The 17,394-nt window shown below is 46.6% G+C and overlaps 2 protein-coding genes across 2 annotated transcripts in view; one reads left to right on the forward strand and one right to left on the reverse strand.

The window, feature by feature from the left end:
- The first annotated feature begins 5,284 nt into the window (after positions 1-5,284).
- Positions 5,285-8,056, forward strand: FBXO39 (F-box protein 39). The gene is made up of 3 exons (XM_056128164.1): positions 5,285-6,298; positions 7,447-7,623; positions 7,928-8,056. The coding sequence occupies exons 1-3, from the start codon at positions 5,285-5,287 to the stop codon at positions 8,054-8,056; spliced, it is 1,320 nt and encodes a 439-aa protein (XP_055984139.1).
- A 1,481-nt stretch (positions 8,057-9,537) lies between these two features.
- The window catches only part of TEKT1 (tektin 1), a 42,169-nt gene continuing 34,312 nt past the window's right edge, over positions 9,538-17,394 (reverse strand). Inside the window, exon 9 of the mRNA XM_056127878.1 lies at positions 9,538-9,838. Coding sequence (XP_055983853.1) covers positions 9,809-9,838 — 30 coding nt within the window. The 3' untranslated portion in view covers positions 9,538-9,808. The remainder of the gene's footprint in view (positions 9,839-17,394) is intronic.

Consider the following 17,394-nt stretch of genomic DNA (forward strand, 5'->3'; position numbering starts at 1 on the left):
CCCCGGCTTGTCGGGTTTTCCTGGGTTTCCTGCGGGAGGGCGGGCGGTGTCACAGGAGCCACAGTGGAAGCTGAGGCTGTGAGCAGCAGCGGCTGCACAAGGCAAGCGCACTCGCCTCCACGGGGACCCCGGGCCGGTCCAGCTCAAGAAACGACACGAACTGGGCGGACTGAGCTCCAGATTCTGGGCAGCGAGCGGCCCGTCCCAGCCGGGGCGCAGGGAGCCTCCTGCTTCGGGTGCTCGCGCTTGGCGCGGGGCGTTGGCTTCGCCCTCCACGCGCCGCCCTTTGCCCCGGCCAGCGCAGGTTTGGGCCTCCAGCCCCCCCCCCCCCCACACACACACACCCCGTGAGCCCGTGCAGGGCCCGAGGGGGCGGCGCGTCACAAAGGGGGTCCGCTGTTGGGCACTCAGCGGCGCGCGATCCCTGGAGGCGGCGGTTGGCGTCGAGCAGAGTCGGCGGCGCAGGAGCACTCGCGGTCTCTGCAGCCCGAGCGGGCGCGGCCCTTGGGGCGCTGCCCAAGTTGGGCCCAGCCCGAGCGAAGGGGCACGGTGGGCGGGAACAGGCGGCGCGGACCGGGTGACGGGGATGCCCCAGGCCGCCCGCCACAGGTGAGTCGGTTGCGGGAGCTGCGCGGCCGCCGCCCTGCGCCGTCGGGGTCGCCTTCCGCAGCCTCTGTGACCCGCCCGCAAGTGCGACTTGGGCGTCGCGACTGCGGGTTCGCTCCCGGCCGCCCGCTCACCACCCTGCTCTCTCTCACTGGGATTTCTTAGCCTCCAGCTCCCCTGTGTTCCCAGCTGTGGGTGCGGCAGGAGCACCTTGGCAAAGATCTGCTGGTAGCAGCAAGCCCTTGCACGGCGCTGATGGCGAGCCAGGCGCTTTCCGATGCCAGGTCACCGAGCCCTTCCCAAGCCAGGAGGCGCTTTTCCCTTCTGCCCCCAGAGGCCGGCGTGCAAAGGAACGGACTGACTTGCCGAAGGAGAGAGGGCTCAGGGGTTAAAGCCCCCCTCCCCAGTTTGTCCCTATCTGTAATACAGAATCCAGACTTTTTTTAGAAATGATACTACCCCATCTAGAGAAGCTTTTCTCAACCAGGGGGCCATATGGCCCCTTAAGGATCCCAAGGGATCCCAAGGAGGAGAGGGTTGGGAGTGACGGGAGGGTGCCGCTGGGAGCAGGAGCAGGAGCTGTTACATCTCATGAGTGGCGGGGCCAGAGACTACTGGCCGCTGGTAGGGAGGGCCACACGAGGAGACAGGGTTGGAAGGGAGTCGCAGGGAAAACATTAGGAGACTCATCTTAGTACGGCTGCACTCTGTGTACGTTTTATTGGAGGGAGGTCTTGAGGCCACACCCATGGGTGCCCAGGGCTATTCTTGGCTCTGACCTCAGGAGTGACCTCTGGTGGTGCTCAGGGGAATATATTCTAAAGGAACGTCCACCTTGCTCTCTCCCTCTGACCCTCTGGTGTGTAATCTTGTATGTGTGGGGGGCCTCTTGAACAGTGCTCAGCAAGCCCCAGGCACCCTTTTAATTAGACTGGTTCAATGCTAGAGTCTGAGTTTGTGGTACTGTTGGGACTTGGGGTGCTAGGAATTGAAGTGAGGTTGGCTGTATGCAAGGCAAGCACCTTAACTCCACAGGGTCGGTCTCTCTCTCTCTCTCTCTCTCTCTCTCTCTCTCTCTCTCTCTCTCTCCCCCTCTCTCCCTCTCTCCCTCTCTCTCCCTGCTGGGGACCCCCAGCCTGAAAAGGGATAAATTAGCAAGGGATAGAATATATACAAAATGTCAAAAGAGGGAGGTTTTTGGACTGGTTATTTCTTAGTCAAAATGCACCCAGATTGTAACATTATTTGGTCAAGTCTGGGGCTTGTCTTGGCAATTGGAAAATATCATGGCACAGTGGGTGTGATTTTCATCATGTCAGTGTTTTCACCTTTTGCTTCCCAGCATTTGTAACTCATTAACTTCACTGGCAGAGATATACCACACTTCCCAGCTTTGTGTGAGTTTGCAAGAAAAAACCTGATCAAAGATGGAAGTTAAGGGTAGAGGGTATTGTTGGTATACAAAAGGGCAGGGTACAACAGTTATTGTCTTTGTAGAAGCACATTAATGTTTATATTTAAGGAAATAACAGAATGTGGTCATTGTTAAGCTTTGTAGTGTCTAAGTAAAGAACATTTTTCCATAAAAGGCATTGTTCTCTGTGTCCTTCCCCACCTAGTCCACTGTATACCATAACTTCCAATAGCCATACTCCTGACTCCAGTAGATTCTGGTGAGAGGAAAGGTGGAAGAGAACAGGCTGGATATGGGGGTCACTTGGGGAACTCCATGTGCTGGGTGGGAGTGGTCTGTGCCCAATCCCAAGTGGTTCTGAAGAGGTGAGACAGCTGAAGGCAGATGCTGAATTGTTCTCCAGATGATGATGGGCTGGGGAAGATCTTAAGTAGAGCCCCACCACCACCACCACCACAGGAACTCTTGTGAGATATTCACAGCCACTGTGATTTGCGGGAATCTGGAGGAGACCCGGGTATCCATCACAGGGAAAGTGGCTAGGAGAAAGGTGGGGTTACCTATCTGTTTCTGCTCAGAAAATAGACATGGTGGGTGAGGCATGTATACTGTAGCTGAATGATGCTCACAAACATTAAACGCACATTTGGCAAGCACACACCACACACACGTATGTACATGCACAGATACATGCACATACATACATGCATATGCACACGTGCACACCCAAAGCAAGATGCACATTGGATATGCTGAAATAGTTATAGGGGTACAATGGAGTTAAAAGGGAATAAATGCGTAAGTAATGCTAAAGAGAGGTCTGACTGTAGAAAATGAAGCTGACAGATAAAGTGAATATGTCCTCCTAGTCTAGGCCTGCCACCTGTGGTGGTAGACTTTCCTGTCCCTTGAGGCCCAAGGTGAGTTTTTCTTTTTTCTTTTTTTTCTTTTTTTTATTAGTGAGACACCATGAGATACAGTTGTAGACTTACAAATTTTGTACTTGGGTTTCAATTATACAATGATCAAATACCCATCCCCCCACCAGTGCCCATTTCCCACACCACAGATCCCAGTATCCCTCCCACCCCCCATTCCCCGCATCCCACCCTGCCTCTGTGGCAGGGCATTCCCCTCTGTTCTCTCTCCTTTTGGGTGTTGTGGTTCGCAGAAGAGGCATTGAGTGGCAATCATGTTTGGTCTATAGTCTACTTTCAGCATGCTTCTCCCATCCTGGGAGGATCCTCCCAACACCCTTTATTTGCTGCTCCCTTCTCTATCTGAGCTCCCTTTTCCCCTAGCATGTGTGGCTGGCCTCCCCAAGGTGAGTTTTTCACCTTAGCTGAGTTTCTCTTTGTTGTTCTGTTGCTTTACCTTTAGCTCAAGGCAGACAGCAGTTTTATCATCCAGAGAAGGCGTAGCCTTCTCAGAATGTCATAGTCTTAGAGGCAAGGGCCATCTTCCCTGCCCTTAATCTGAAGCCCCTCCATAACCTACCACTCCCTGCCCCTTACAAATTCATCTCCTTACAAGTTCTGTGAATGTGAGCACAGCAAGTGGATATCATTCAGGAGCCCAGAATGTGTGGGTCCTGCACTGGTCCCATTCTGCCAACATGCAACTCTGCACACCCTCCTCTGAGGAACTGTTGACTTGCTTCTGACCCAGACAGAATTAACCACCCACTGTTTGCACCACCCTACTGTGTAATCACAAAATAAATAAGTGAGCGACAGTGGTGGTGTGGTCTCTCTTGCCCGCCAAGTGCATTTGGTGGCCATGAGCCGCTTCCCCACCTTGGCCTGCAGCCACCGCCAACAGATGCAGGAAGGAGGAAACAGGGCCGCCAAGCTGGTTGATGACCAGTTGCCGTTTATTCTATGCTCCCCATGCGCCTGTTCTAGTCTCACTAAGTGCCCCATTCCAGTCTCACACTGCCCTCATATCCGTCTCCTCCTAACCCCCATGCTAGTCTCTCTGTGCTCTGTCTCGAAGCCTTTGTCTCAAGCAGAACCTCCAAGCATGGGGGTAGCAACTACACGTAGGTGAGGTAGCACAATCAACATATGAAAGACCTTCCTTCGGAGGGAATCTCTTCTAAGATAAGACAAAGATCTCCTGCAGCCAGGAGATCCATTAACGGGCAAAATACCACCTAGGGGTGTGTTTCTCCTTTCCTTAGTCCAACAACCATTTAAACATTCATTTTTAATTCTTCTTCTTAAAAATATTAGTCATTTTGTATGGACACAGTAAGAGATACATTAAGTTTGTAGGGTGGCTCTCCTGGGAACATCTCCCTATAGATCCCAGACTACAGTGCTCAGGCCAGATTAGTCTTTCCTACCCTAACAGGGTCCTAATCCAGTTTTTTTCTCTTTGGACCATGACAGAATTTGTCCATAACTGTGCTCTTAACTTATAGTTAAGTATTAAATATGGTGCTCGGCCTGGCCCATTTCAATACCAGGGTAGCTCACAGCTTGCCCTGGGTCCATCCAGTTCCTTGTTGGGACCATGCTTTTGGGCTGCTAGGAAATAAGGGCAACTGAGACTTAAGTCGAGAAAACAGATGCCCAGGCGTGAATATTATTCAGAGCCAATTAACTCCCAAGTTACAAAAGCATAGTATTAACATAGTATTGTCCTCCTGTGTCTATACAAAATGAACATTGCTCTGAAGTAAGCTATGCAAAAGGATATAAGGGAAGGAGAAAAGCAATATTTCTCTTACAAATACAAAATCAGAGATTTCTGAGGAATTTGACTTTACAAGTCATAGGTGCTGCTCAGAGGAAATGAGTGATTAACAGGTAGAGAAACAGAGCACAGAGAAGTTAAAGATGAATACTGAGGAAAGGGGAGTGCTTCGGAGCACTGTAAATGTGTAACCCAATAAACCTAAGCTCCCCGAAGCCAGGAGAAACAACAAACCAAATGTTATCCTAACACCCTATAATTGGAAAAGCCTGCACCCTTCTCCGTGTCTCCTGCCTCGTGGCACTTAAGACTTGTCTGTGTCCTGGATAGACCCCAGTGGAATGAGGATTCTTCCAGGTGTGGATGATACGGCGCAAAATTATTGTTGCACCACCTGATCAGCCCCTTTAATGGGGCCACTGTGCAAGGTCACTCAGTTGGGTTTAATTTCCATTTGACAGTTAATGACTCTTTCTTTTAACAGAAAACAAGTGATCACTCTTCCTTCCTCATTTTTGGAAGCCCTGCCTATCTCACAGTTCCACTGGATATCCCAGGTCCCTGATGGACGAAGAAAATCCCCAAGAGCAGAGCTGCTGGGCCACTCTGCCCGATGTATGCCTGCGTCGTGTTTTCTGGTGGTTAGGAGACAAAGACAGGTCCAGGGCAGCCCTGGTGTGTAGAAAATGGAATCAGATGATGTACTCAGCTGACCTCTGGCGCTACAGGACCATCACTTTCAGTGGGAGACCTTTCAGGGTACAAGCATCCGAGTTTGAGTCTGCTCTTTGGTATGTTAAGAAATTTGGTCGTTACCTAGAGCACCTCGAAATCAAATTTCTGAATCCTTACAATGCTGTGTTAACCAAGAAGTTCCAGGTCACTATGCGGGGACTTCTCTCATGCCTGGGCAAAAGCAACAACCGTCTGAAGTCTCTGTCCATCCAGCACCTGGAGCTGGACCGCCTGGTCTGGAGAAACAGCATCAGGAGCTCTTTCATCAAGAGCTTGAGCTTCTTCTTAAAGAAAATGGGGAAGCACCTGGATTACCTCAACCTGAAAGGGGCCCGGTTGACTGTGGAGCAAGGCTGCAGTGTTCTTAACTCCCTGAGCTATATGAGGAATGAGAACATAGCTTCAGAGCTCAACATTGAGGATTTTTTCAGCCATCACCTCGCCGTCTACAGCAGCCCCCAGTTCAACAAGACCATGGCCATGTTCCGCAGCCTGGTCTCCCTGACCATCAACTACAACTGCATCTCCGACGAGCTCCTTGAGAATTTGTGCGAGAACAATGCCAGGACCCTTTGGACCATAAACATCAAATGCCACATCCATGACCCTCATGGGCAGGTCATCTGGGGCATGTCCTGGGCCAAGCTAGCGAAGCACGCCACCAACCTAAGGGTGAACTTCTTCTTTGAGCGGGTCATGAAGTACGAGCGCTTGACCCGGATCCTCTTGCAGGAGATCCCAGTCCGGAGCATCAGTCTGAGAAGCTGCTATTTCAGTGACCCAGACTGGTCGATGAGACCCACACTGACAGACCTCCTGCCCACCTTCCGGCACACTCTGCAGGTAGGGATGACCCAAGTCAAGAGGCATTTGACAAACAGCTGCCACTCAGGTGACAGGCTTTCCCAGAAGGAAAACCACTGCCACCACTGCTCTTGGGCTCACACATACCCTGTCTCCCACTGACGTTCTGGGAAATGCTCCCCAGCGAAGTCTCCCTTGGTCCCCTGAAACCATAGTAGGTAACAGTGGCCACTGCTCACATCCTATATAAAGAACAAAAGGAATTTTCTGGTTGCCTATCAACCAAGAAAAGCAGTCCCTCTGTCCCCAGCTCAGAACAAGCAGGCACTTCAACAAGTGAGAGCAGACGGGAATTCTCTTCCCGCCTTTCCTTCCAGTCCCACCAGCATGTGGGAGATAGAGTGGTTCCATGGTTCTCTATCATGGGGGTGTCTGACTCCTGCAGGGCCTGGGGACTGGAGACCCAAGCCCAAACCAAAGCCAAATTTGACCTGTCACTGAGGTTCTCTTCTCCAAATTGGTGGCTTCTCTATCTGTCAGGCCAGGATCCTTTTGTCTCTTCCAAGAACCTCACAGAAGTGTGTAAGGACTAGAATTAATACCGCCCCTAACCCTGGGCAAGTATGAAGTGCCTAAAGCTCACTGGAATCCAGCCAGAGTGCAGCAGACTGCAGATATCGTTATTGTCCTTTATTTGTGCTGTGAGGAATTCGAGTCTGGGTGTTCCTTTTATCTGCTCAGTCCCCACAGGGATGTACCTGCACCAGTCTCTGAACACCAAGAACATTGCCTCCATATTCTTAAATTTTGCAAACTTGCATGAGATCATCTAATCCTCCAATCTCCCTCTGCCACCCACATGGCTAGCATCCCTTATCAAAAGCACTGGATCCACCTTGCCAAGAGACCCCGAAGCCAGGTCACAGGAATAAGTGTGTTTTTTTTTGGTTTTGGTTTTGGTTTTGGGACCACATCTGGCTCAGGGATTATTCCTGGCTTTATGTTCGGATCACTGTGGCAGGTCAGGGGACCATATGAGGTGCCAAAGACTGAACCCAGGTTGACCACTTTGCAAGGCAAGTTCCTGAGTCACTGTATGATCTCTCCAGCCCCCAGGTATGGAAATGTTATGGAACGATCTGGCCAGCCCCCACCCACAGATTTCTTCCCCTTTGGTGCTTTTCCAGAAGTTGACTTTTGAGTTCAACAACAACCACGAGTCCCTGGACGAGGAGCTGCACCTTCTCATCTTATCCTGCAGGAAATTGTTTTACTTCAAAATCTGGGCTTTCCTTGATGTGAAATTTGTGGAGCGGGTCCTGAAAAGTCAGGAGGAAAGGCAGTGTGCCCTTAGGACACTGAAGGTCAGGGTCCCCTGGGCTGGGTCCGAGGGAAAACACTGGGGTGATCAGGCCTCCCTGGAGCCTGGGATCTGGCTACTGTTTTGTAGCTCGGGAATTATTCTGAGATAAATTTGGGAGTGAGGTGGGAGGGGCCACACATTCTACCCAAATCTGTCCATTGGAAATTAACAATTTCATGGGAGGGAATCCTTAGTGGTCCCATATGAGCAATTCCTCATTCTATCAATAATTATATACGCGCATTACGGTTGTTTTGGTGCCTGAATGATGGCATCACTGTACGCATGTGTGTATTCACTGACAGGTGAGAATTTATACAAACAGATATGAGACAAATGAAGAAGACAGGACGCTGCGGGAAATATACAGGAAGTACAGAAAGCTGATCGATGCACAACTTAATTATTTTGTCATCGCTTACCCCATGATGTAATGAGCACTCTCCAAAGGAAGAAAGTTCTAGGAGCACTTTGAACTTGAAAAATCCTGTTCCTGTATGATTTCTTGGGGCATCCTCTACCCCTGACCATTTTTTTCCCTTTCTCCTTTTTGCCAGTTTCATACCAGTATGAACACCCAGAAAAGGCTGGGATTTCTGGTGATGTGATAGCCCCAGGTGATTTAAAAGAGCCATCTATACCAACTATCCAGGGTGGTTTTTCTTTTTTTCCATTTGGTTTTTATTTTATTTTATTTTATTTTATTTTGCTTTTTGGGTCATACCTGGCAATGCTCAGGGGTTACTCCTGGCTCTACACTCAGGAATTACTCCTAGCGGTGCTTGGGCAACCATATGGAATGCTAGGAATTGAACCCAGGTCAGCTGCATGCTCCAGCCCCTTGGTTTTGATTTTTGGTGCTTTTACTCAGTCACAGAGTTCAAAGCACAAAGCCACTCAGAGCAGTTTGTTTCTCATGCTCCCGGGAAAGTATGACTAGCCACAGATCAAGCAGAGCCACTTTTTCTACTTTTCTACTTTTTCTACTGACTTGATGTTCTCAGTATATAAGTGCTTTTTCCCTTTGCTGACCTTCAGATCAGAGCCTTTTGACACTTACCTGGCCTGATGAAGAAACCCGCCAGCACATTTAGAAGGAGCTGGCTCAGAGGTGAACTCTCCTACAGAAGGAACTAGTCCCTAACTGATTTGCATAGGGACTTGGATCTCTTGCACCTCCTCTATTTTCCAGTCCAGACAGCGTGGCACCCCACCTGCTGTGGATACTCAAATCTCAATGATGAGGCCTAACCAGAAGCATCATTAACTCCCATGTTTAAGGAATTTGTAATACCTGGAGAACTGTTCTTAATGCAATATAGTGATAAACAGCAGCACAAACTCATATTTTGTGTGATAACAAGCACATAAAAAACAGAAGAGGTCTTTTTTCCTTAAATAATAGAAGAGATACATCAATGGTAGTTATTTCTAGATAATGGAACTATGGTTTTTATTTTTTTATGTTTTTCCTAGATCTCAATTTTTCTACAATGGTATATTTTTGTTTGTTTGCTTTTTGGGTCACACCCAGTGATGCACAAGGGTTACTCCTGGCTTATGCTCTCAGGAATTACTCCTAGCGGTGCTCAGAGGACCATATGGAATGCTGAGAATCAAACCCAGGTTAGCCGCATGCAAGACAAATGCCCTACCTGCTGTGCTATTGTTCCAGCCCCAGTATATGTTATTTTTATAATGGGGGAATCTATGTATTTTAAATAGGGTATAATTATGAATTCTAACTATGAATGTGACATAATTACATTAGTGTTTTGAGATGATTGCAAAGAGTTGAAATAGGTTTTTAAATATATATATAAATTAATAAAACCTCAGAATGCTTTTGAAAAGTGTCTTATTCCAAATTTTGTCTTGTCTTTTGTATTGTGTCCACATTCATGCTTAAGTTTCTAGATACTGTAGGCTTCTTAACGTTCCAGTTTTGTGGTTCTCAGAGGGAAAGAAAAGGAGGAATGGGGGTGGGGGGTCATTTTGATAGTGTGCTGGCACTGGACTTTTGGTGGTAGGGTACAGTGAGACTTATACATACACACATAGAATTGTGAGGCTGTTCTCTAAAATTTTACAGTATTGTAACCCAGTGCTATATCAAAGAAATTTGAGTAAAATGAAAGAGGTGTGAGGATGATCCAGAGATATGGCTTAGTGGTAGAACTCATGCTTCATACATATGAAGCCCTGTTTTTTACCTCCTGCTAAAGCAAAAAGAAGATGGTAAAAGAGGAAGGAAGAAAGGAAGGAAGGAAGGAAGGAAGGAAGGAAGGAAGGAAGGAGGGAGGGAGGGAGGGAGAGAGAGAGGTAGGGAGGGAGGGAGGGAGGGAGGGCAGGCGGGCAGCCTATATTCAGTGTTTTTCTAGCTACTCCTCTAAATATTCCTGTAATACTGTTGGGAAAATGCAGCTCCTATTTCACTGACATTCAGGAAATATGGACACTATCAAAGGAGAAAAGGGATCCCTACCTGGGAAGCATCAGGCCTAAAAGAGAAGACACTAGAAATGTCATAGTATGTTGAAACCAAAAGGACTCATGGGAGAAGAGCCATCAAGTACCCTGTGGCCAAGAAAAGAGTCCTTGCTTCGAAGAAGAGAGCTTCCTTCCTCGGGCATTGTGGCTCCCTGGAGACTGACTGTTCGACAGAATGATCTTGTGGTGAAGGTCATTCATAGCTGATAGGTCTATTCAGAGCAGTTCTGGGGAACTTTCATTCATCTCCAAACATGGAATTCAAGTGTAGTGAACTTGTTATAGAAAATAGATGAACGTAAATGATATTTCTATGAAAAGTTTTTCCATGAATGAGTCATTTCATTTTGCAGTTCTGCAAATCTCTCCTCTGGCTAAATTGCAGGCAACTGGGTTCTCATCAACACAGTCTGTTGCGACATTATGTGCCATGTAGCTTTCGAAAACTCCAGAGAGATGAAACCGAAAATGTTCCACAACATATTACTGATAAAATGGTTTGACCTCATGGATCCCTTGGAGAAAGGCTCTCAAGAACCCAGAGAAATTCCTAGTACACACAGGAAATTACAGACACCCAAATTCTCCAAGGAACTGAAAGAGGATTACCATGTTGACATCAGTACTACAACTTGTGCTAATTAAACTATGTTCAAGAGTGAGCCACCGGTGGTACACATTAGTATCAACATGTTAAAGTGTTTTCCTTCACCAGTACTGCACACTTTTTCCCCAGCACAGAACCAGAGACTGGAAAGCAGTCTCCAGGTGTTTCATTGGCTGATCTACAAAGAGCAGCCACAGAAACACACAGGAGAATTTCAGCACTGTCCCTGTCTTCTAATTATGAGCAAAAGTGCAGCTGACTCCCTGGTGCCCCCTCTCAGCTCTAAGCTGAACTGACGAAGTCCTGGTGAAAAAAAATGCCTGCTAAGTCCTCTAAATTTCCAGAATAAGGAAAGTAGAACTGTGATTTCCCATGGGACATTACAACAACTGGGTAGTTTGGGGGCTTGGACCTTTGACTCCCTGGTCCAGAAGAGTCCTGAGCACTGGATTCTTGGTCCTAGCGACTAATTTGTGTGACCCTGACTAAGTTCTTTATATTGTTTAGACCTTAGATTCTACTATTTGTAAAATCAAAAAAGCTTTACTATTATTGCAAAGACCCTTGAGACACAAATATGCTGGGAAATAATACATGAACCTAAATATGGATGGTCACATTTCTCATCTCCCAAGCACCTGGACTTTCTGTCAGACTGCCGAAATTTTGAGTCCTGATTTGTGTGCCTTGGGGAAGTAAACACTGTCACTACCCTGTGCATACATGGAGAAATAATGGGACATCCCACATAAGCCTGCTGTGAGAAATAGTCCCTGGGTATTCAGAGTTGCTAGCTTTTATCTTACTGAATAAGTGAGGAAACAGGCTCAAAAAGAAAAGTTGCCTAGAGTCCTACAGCAAAACCATTACATTTTCCTGATTCACAGGACACTCTACATGACAAAATGTAGGGAATCCAGTTCCCTTCTCTACCCACACAGCCTCTGCCAGACAGATCATTAGTGACCATTGGTTAAGTATGTTCTGCATGCTGGGGATTAACTCAGCCTCCTTTAATACTCTAGAAGGTATTAAATGGCTCTAGGAGGTAGAGACTGTTATTCCTCTCCTCGAGATGAGAAAATGTAATGGTTAGCAAGCCTAACCTGCCCAAGGTTGCACACGTAAGAGTAGCGAGAATTGAGCAGAAAGTCCAAACCAGTGACATAGTTATTGTTTACCACATAGAACCTTCCCAGTTGTTCTCACAGATGAGGACAATAAGGCGCAAGTAGGAAAGGTGATTCTCATTCCTCTGTAGACTAGTATAGTTAGGAACTAAAAGCACGGAAAATGAAACAGACCAAAAACATGTCTGATCTCAAGTCCTCCATATTTTGTTAGCCAAACCAATTTTTGTTTCCCCTAGGAGAATTTATTCAGATTCCCTTCCCTTTAGATTCTTTTAAGTCACAGTCTGACCTTGTCATTTATGTACATAATAGGTGACTTTGAGACGGCCATAGAGAACTACAGTTCTAAAGTACAAATAGGTAGGTAGATAGAGCCATTGATTATATATATTATATCTATTATATATTTATGTATATAAATATATATACTTTAAAATTTTTTTATTTTTTAATTTTTATTAGTGAAACACCATGAGGTACAGTTATAGACTTACAAATTTTTGCGCTTGGGTTTCAGTTATACAATGATCAAACACCCATCCCTCCATCAGTGCCCATTTCCCACCACCACGGGTCCCAGTATCCCTCCCACTCCCCATCCCCCCATCCCACCCTGCCTCTGTGGCAGGGCATTCCCCTCTGTTCTCTCTCTCCTTTTGGGTGTTGTGGTTTGCAAAAGAGGCGTTGAGTGATATTCATGTTTGTCTATAGTCTACTTTCAGCATGCTTCTCCCATCCTGGGAGGATCCTCCCAACACCTTTATTTGGTGCTTTTTACCTATCCTATCCTCACGCTGATGAACTCTCCATATACGAAGAGTTCATCAGCGTGAGGATAGGATAGGTAAAATAGTCCTGGGAATTTTTTGGTGCTATGAACCAAAAGGCTCAGGTGAGTCTTCATAACTTGACCTCAACACCCTTCAAGACCTACTCAGTGAAAAAACGAAGCTGCTGGGCTTGCATACAAGTGCAAGGAGTCTGGATTTGGCCCTCCAAGACAGATGGCTAAAGTCTCCCTCCTCAGCCCCCTTGGACATCTCAAGCTCATCACACTCCTCGCAGCAATTCCCCATGCCCCTCAAGGACACTGTTGGGGGGGGCAAGACCAGACTCCCAAGAAAACAATTCTGACAAGGAGTCAGGGCCTGATCGCCTTTCCTTCATCCGCACTGCACACTGCAAATCCAGGGTTTCCTTTCCACGGGGTCAAGAAGCTAGACCACAACCAATTTAATTTGAGAAGCTGGGAGCAGACTCCAGAGAAGGGTTAGAAAAGTTCACTGACACTGACAGAGACCAGCATTGGCTCTGCTCCAGACATTGTAACCACATTTGGTTACAATGTGCCCAATAAAATGGTCTCCAACACAATCCATGTCCCTCCCAAACTCTCCCTTCTACCTTCTGAAAATACTGCCCCAGGTCAACCCTGCCAAATCACAGAACTTTCCCCAGAAACTGGCTTAAATTTGACCTATTGTAAGTGCCTTATATGCCAACCTGGATTCAGCTTCCTGAGTTCATCTTGTTTAGCTTGTACCACATTCTTTGATCTTTGCTCTGTTCAGTAATAATGAGTTGTCCTCAGATCTCACGTGACTTCTGCCTTCTTGTTCACCATTATACTAGCTCAAATGCCTGTTCATCCTGCCACTCAGTCTAAAGCAGTTGAGAGCCACTGAAGAGTTCAACCATGAAAGAACGAGGGCTTTCTTTCATAGAATCAATGAGCAACCATTTCTACATGAACCCCAGAACCAAAGCTGGGCTTTATGCTTTTGACTGATCACCTGCTGGAGAAACAGCTGAAGTGAACAAGGGATGAGGATTTGTAGGACAAAGAAAAAGGAACGTTTGGGTTCTTCTCTGATTTTGACCAGGAGTTCTGTTTTCAGGTGACAATCAGAGACAAGAGAAATCCCATTATCACTGTGGTGTCCAGCCCAGCCAAACACATTGAGTGTGCTGGGCAACATGAACAAATGTGGGAAGACACGGTTGACTCTGTACTCAGGCTGGGACTGGGTTCCAGCTGAGGAATCTGTGGACCTCATCTACTAGCCATGAAGATTGGTAGAAGTTGATAAGCTAACAAGTTGACTGCTTATACTTTGCCTTTGTTTTGATGGATGAAGTAAAAGACAATAATGTGGGGTCTAATCACCATCTGACCTTCATTTAGCACAAACGCCCTCTAGCCCCTCTCATCACCAGGCAAGGTTGAGAAATTGCATATGAAACTTTAGTATTTTCTAACATTCATCTTTCAAGTGAAAGTTTCCTAGAAGGTTTTTCTGTTGGAATTTGATGCAGTGTTTGATATTGGCCTTTTCCAGGGACTAGAAGCCCTGCAGTCTTTAAATGAAATGATTATGTTCCAATGGGCCCAGGATGTGGCTCAGAAATAGAGTCCAGCCTTGCTTGTTCTGCATGTCGTGAAGCCCAAGATTGCTTCCCCTGCATTGTCAAAAATAAATACACATGAAGGATCCATGGGAAAGGTGATTTCCAGTTGCGAAATTAACAAGATTCCCACAAGGAGATGGACAAATAAAAATGCTGACCCTCCTCCTCTGTGCACTTTCAGCTGACTAATGGACGTGAAGTAAAGGCCCTGCCGAAGGCCCAGAGGCTGAGAAATACCTGGGCAAAGGAACTGCAGGCCCTGGCGCAGCTGGAGGCTTTGCCCTTCAAGAGTAAGGGCTGTGGACATGAGGCAGTGAGTGCTGGGGGAGCAGAGAGACAGGCACTGCACATGTGGCTGCAGTGTAACCCGCGCTCAAACTGGAGATTTGTCAACTTAGCCTGTGACCCAGTGCAGGTGAACAGAAAGAAGTTTGAGCCTAGGGAAGCGCGAACACACTTCAGGTTCGTCTGGAGCTGCCCGAGCTCTACCCATGTCCTCCTCATGAGTGCGGCCTGTCTCTCTGCATCTGGTCTTGGGTCTTGCAGAGCACCTGGTCCCCTCCAGCCTGCTACCAGCCCTGGACTATTCACTGGGTGTGACCCCACAGGGCTCCAGCAACAAACCATCAGGGCTGCACACCACTAGAAGTGTCTCCCAGTTACAACCACAACTAGCACCTCTGGGCGTGGCCCCTATAAGAAAAACAACAGCAGTAGGGATGAGGATTCGTAGGACAACAAAGAAAAAGGAACTGAAACGTGCTGTTGGTCTGAGCATGAGCTGGTGCAAACACTTTAGAAGATTCCATGGAGTTTCAAGAAGCGAAAGAGAGCCAAAGACGCGCTCCAGTGATCCTGTTCCAGGGCGTATTAGTACTCATGTAAGTGAATACTAATATGAAAAGTTATAGCCCCCAACATCATATATAACTGCAAAGATATAGATCCAGACTAAGTACTTGCAGATAGATGCTTTGTTTAAAAAGATATGAGAGGACCAGGAAGACAATTCAAGAGATACAGAAGATGCCTTGCATGTAAAAGGACCTGGGTTTGGTCGGGGATACAGCCTTCCCCGAGCACCAAAACCACTGCCAGATGTGGCCCCTATAGAAAAAATATATACATTTGTACAATGGAATATTGAAATGTTGCTATTTGCAATAATATGGGAGGTGCTGAGGGATTTAAGTGAAGCAATAAATCAGAAGGAGAAACAAGTATTGGACAATTTCACCTCTGTGTGCTATATAAGGATACAGATGCAATGAACAGAGAAAACAAAGGAAAATCAGTGAGTTTGAGAGAGTGGATAAAATAGGAGATAAAATAACATAAGCCTTCAAAAACAATAGGAGAGATTTGAAACGGCATGTTCCATAAAGGGCTTCGAGAGAACTGACTGACAGTGTGTGTGGTCCAGAGGGAACACCAGCGGAGGTGAGACACCTGCCCACTGTCCTTGGCATTTGGAAAGAGGGAGGAAGGCTATCGAGGGAGGGAGGGAGGGCTGGAGGGCAGTGGGAGGTGTGACCAGCCTGTACTGCATGTGCATCTGCTAGGGTGAGGGGATGCCAGTTCAGAGTGGCTGGAATGAGAGGTAGGTGACTAAAACACAAGATTCCAAGTGATCCTTAGGATTTACCAAAACAAAAAAGGGAAAATCACACTGCTAACATAAGAGTAGCTGACAACGGGCATATGCTGCCCAAGCCCATATGCTGCTTGCACCCACATGGCCGAGTACATGTGGTGTCCAAGCACATGAGTCGCCCACATCTCCCCTCTTGAGATGTGTACTTTCATGCTTTCCTTTCTAATGCTGGGTGTAATGAATTTTAATAATTTTAATAATTTTAATAATAAACAGAAAATCCCTTCACTTTAAAAAAAAAGAATAGCTGACAAGTTTCCTTCAAATTTAAAAAATGTTTGTAGGGCCAGAGAGATAGTTCAGGGATGATTAAGTCTCTTCCCCTGCATACAACTGGCCTCTGTTCAAATCCCAGAGACCATGGGTGCCACATGTGGTCCCCTGAGAACTGTAGAGGTCACTCTTAAGCACAAAGCCAGGAATGCCCCTAAAAATGCTAGATGTCTAAAAAAAAGGTTTTATAAAATATTTTCTTGAATTAGTCTTCTCCAGGCACCTGAAAGTAGAACAATGGTTATTTCTCATGGATCAAGTTCATTATTGATGTTCTGAGAGTGCTATGGTTAGGCTGCATGATGATGATGCTATTTATTTAGCACAAGGGATATGACATAATCATATTCCTTCTATTAAATGTTTTTCACTTATTTATTGATGCATTCGGAAGTATTATTTTGGCAGGCTTTGGAAAGGTTCGCTTTCTTAGAGACCATTTGAGAGCTGCAAATGTTTGCTATTCAGGTTGGAAAGCTGGAACCCCTTAACGCAGCCACAGGAAAACCTGACGTATATTATGCAAGACCGAAGATGGTCACCTTTAAGCCTGTTAGTTGTGAAAAATGCTGAAAGTGCCCGTGGTACTGAGAGAGAGAGCCTACATAAGTACTTCAGAGCTCCTCTCAGCCATCGGCATGAAGGGGTAGCTCCTTGTCAAGTGGCCTCTGCAGCTACTTTCCAATAGCAGAACAGCCTTTTTTCATGGAATTCCAGCAAATGGTCTTCCAGAGGATGACTGAACCTGGTTTTAACTTTGGTTAGCAGAGCCAAACAGAGGTATGTTTCCAGCTCTACATTGTCCCTTTTTTTTCTTTAATTTTTATTAGTGAACCACCATGAGGTACAGTTGTAGACTTACAAATTTTTGTGCTTGGGTTTCAATTATACAATGTTCGAGTACCTATCCCTCCACCAGTGCCCATTCTCCACCAGGAAAGAGAGAACAAAAGGGAATGCCATGCCACAGAGGCAGGGTGGGATGGGGGGAAGGGGGGTGGGAGGGATACTGGTATCAGTGTTGTCCTTTTTTTGAATTGTCTTCTGTGAGTAGGATGGAAAACTTGTCTTGGTTATGTGTGTCACAAGAATAAATTATCTGCACAGGACTGTTAACTAGCCAGCTGCCAGTCCTGCTCTTTTTCTGAGTCAATGATTCTGGGAATGTTTGCAACAGCAGTATCTGAGGCCAAGAACCCCATTCCT

This window comes from Sorex fumeus, unplaced genomic scaffold (assembly GCF_029834395.1).
Source record: "Sorex fumeus unplaced genomic scaffold, SorFum_2.1 ptg000063l, whole genome shotgun sequence".
Lineage (NCBI taxonomy): Eukaryota > Metazoa > Chordata > Mammalia > Eulipotyphla > Soricidae > Sorex > Sorex fumeus.

What these genes read in the sequence shown, in the direction of transcription:
- FBXO39 (XM_056128164.1), top strand. Translation starts at nt 5,285, where the DNA reads ATGGACGAAGAAAATCCCCAAGAGCAGAGCTGCTGGGCCACTCTGCCC. An exon ending in CCTTCCGGCACACTCTGCAG is followed by an intron (nt 6,299 to 7,446) that starts GTAGGGATGACC and finishes GTGCTTTTCCAG; the next exon opens with AAGTTGACTTTTGAGTTCAA. An exon ending in GTGCCCTTAGGACACTGAAG is followed by an intron (nt 7,624 to 7,927) that starts GTCAGGGTCCCC and finishes ATTCACTGACAG; the next exon opens with GTGAGAATTTATACAAACAG.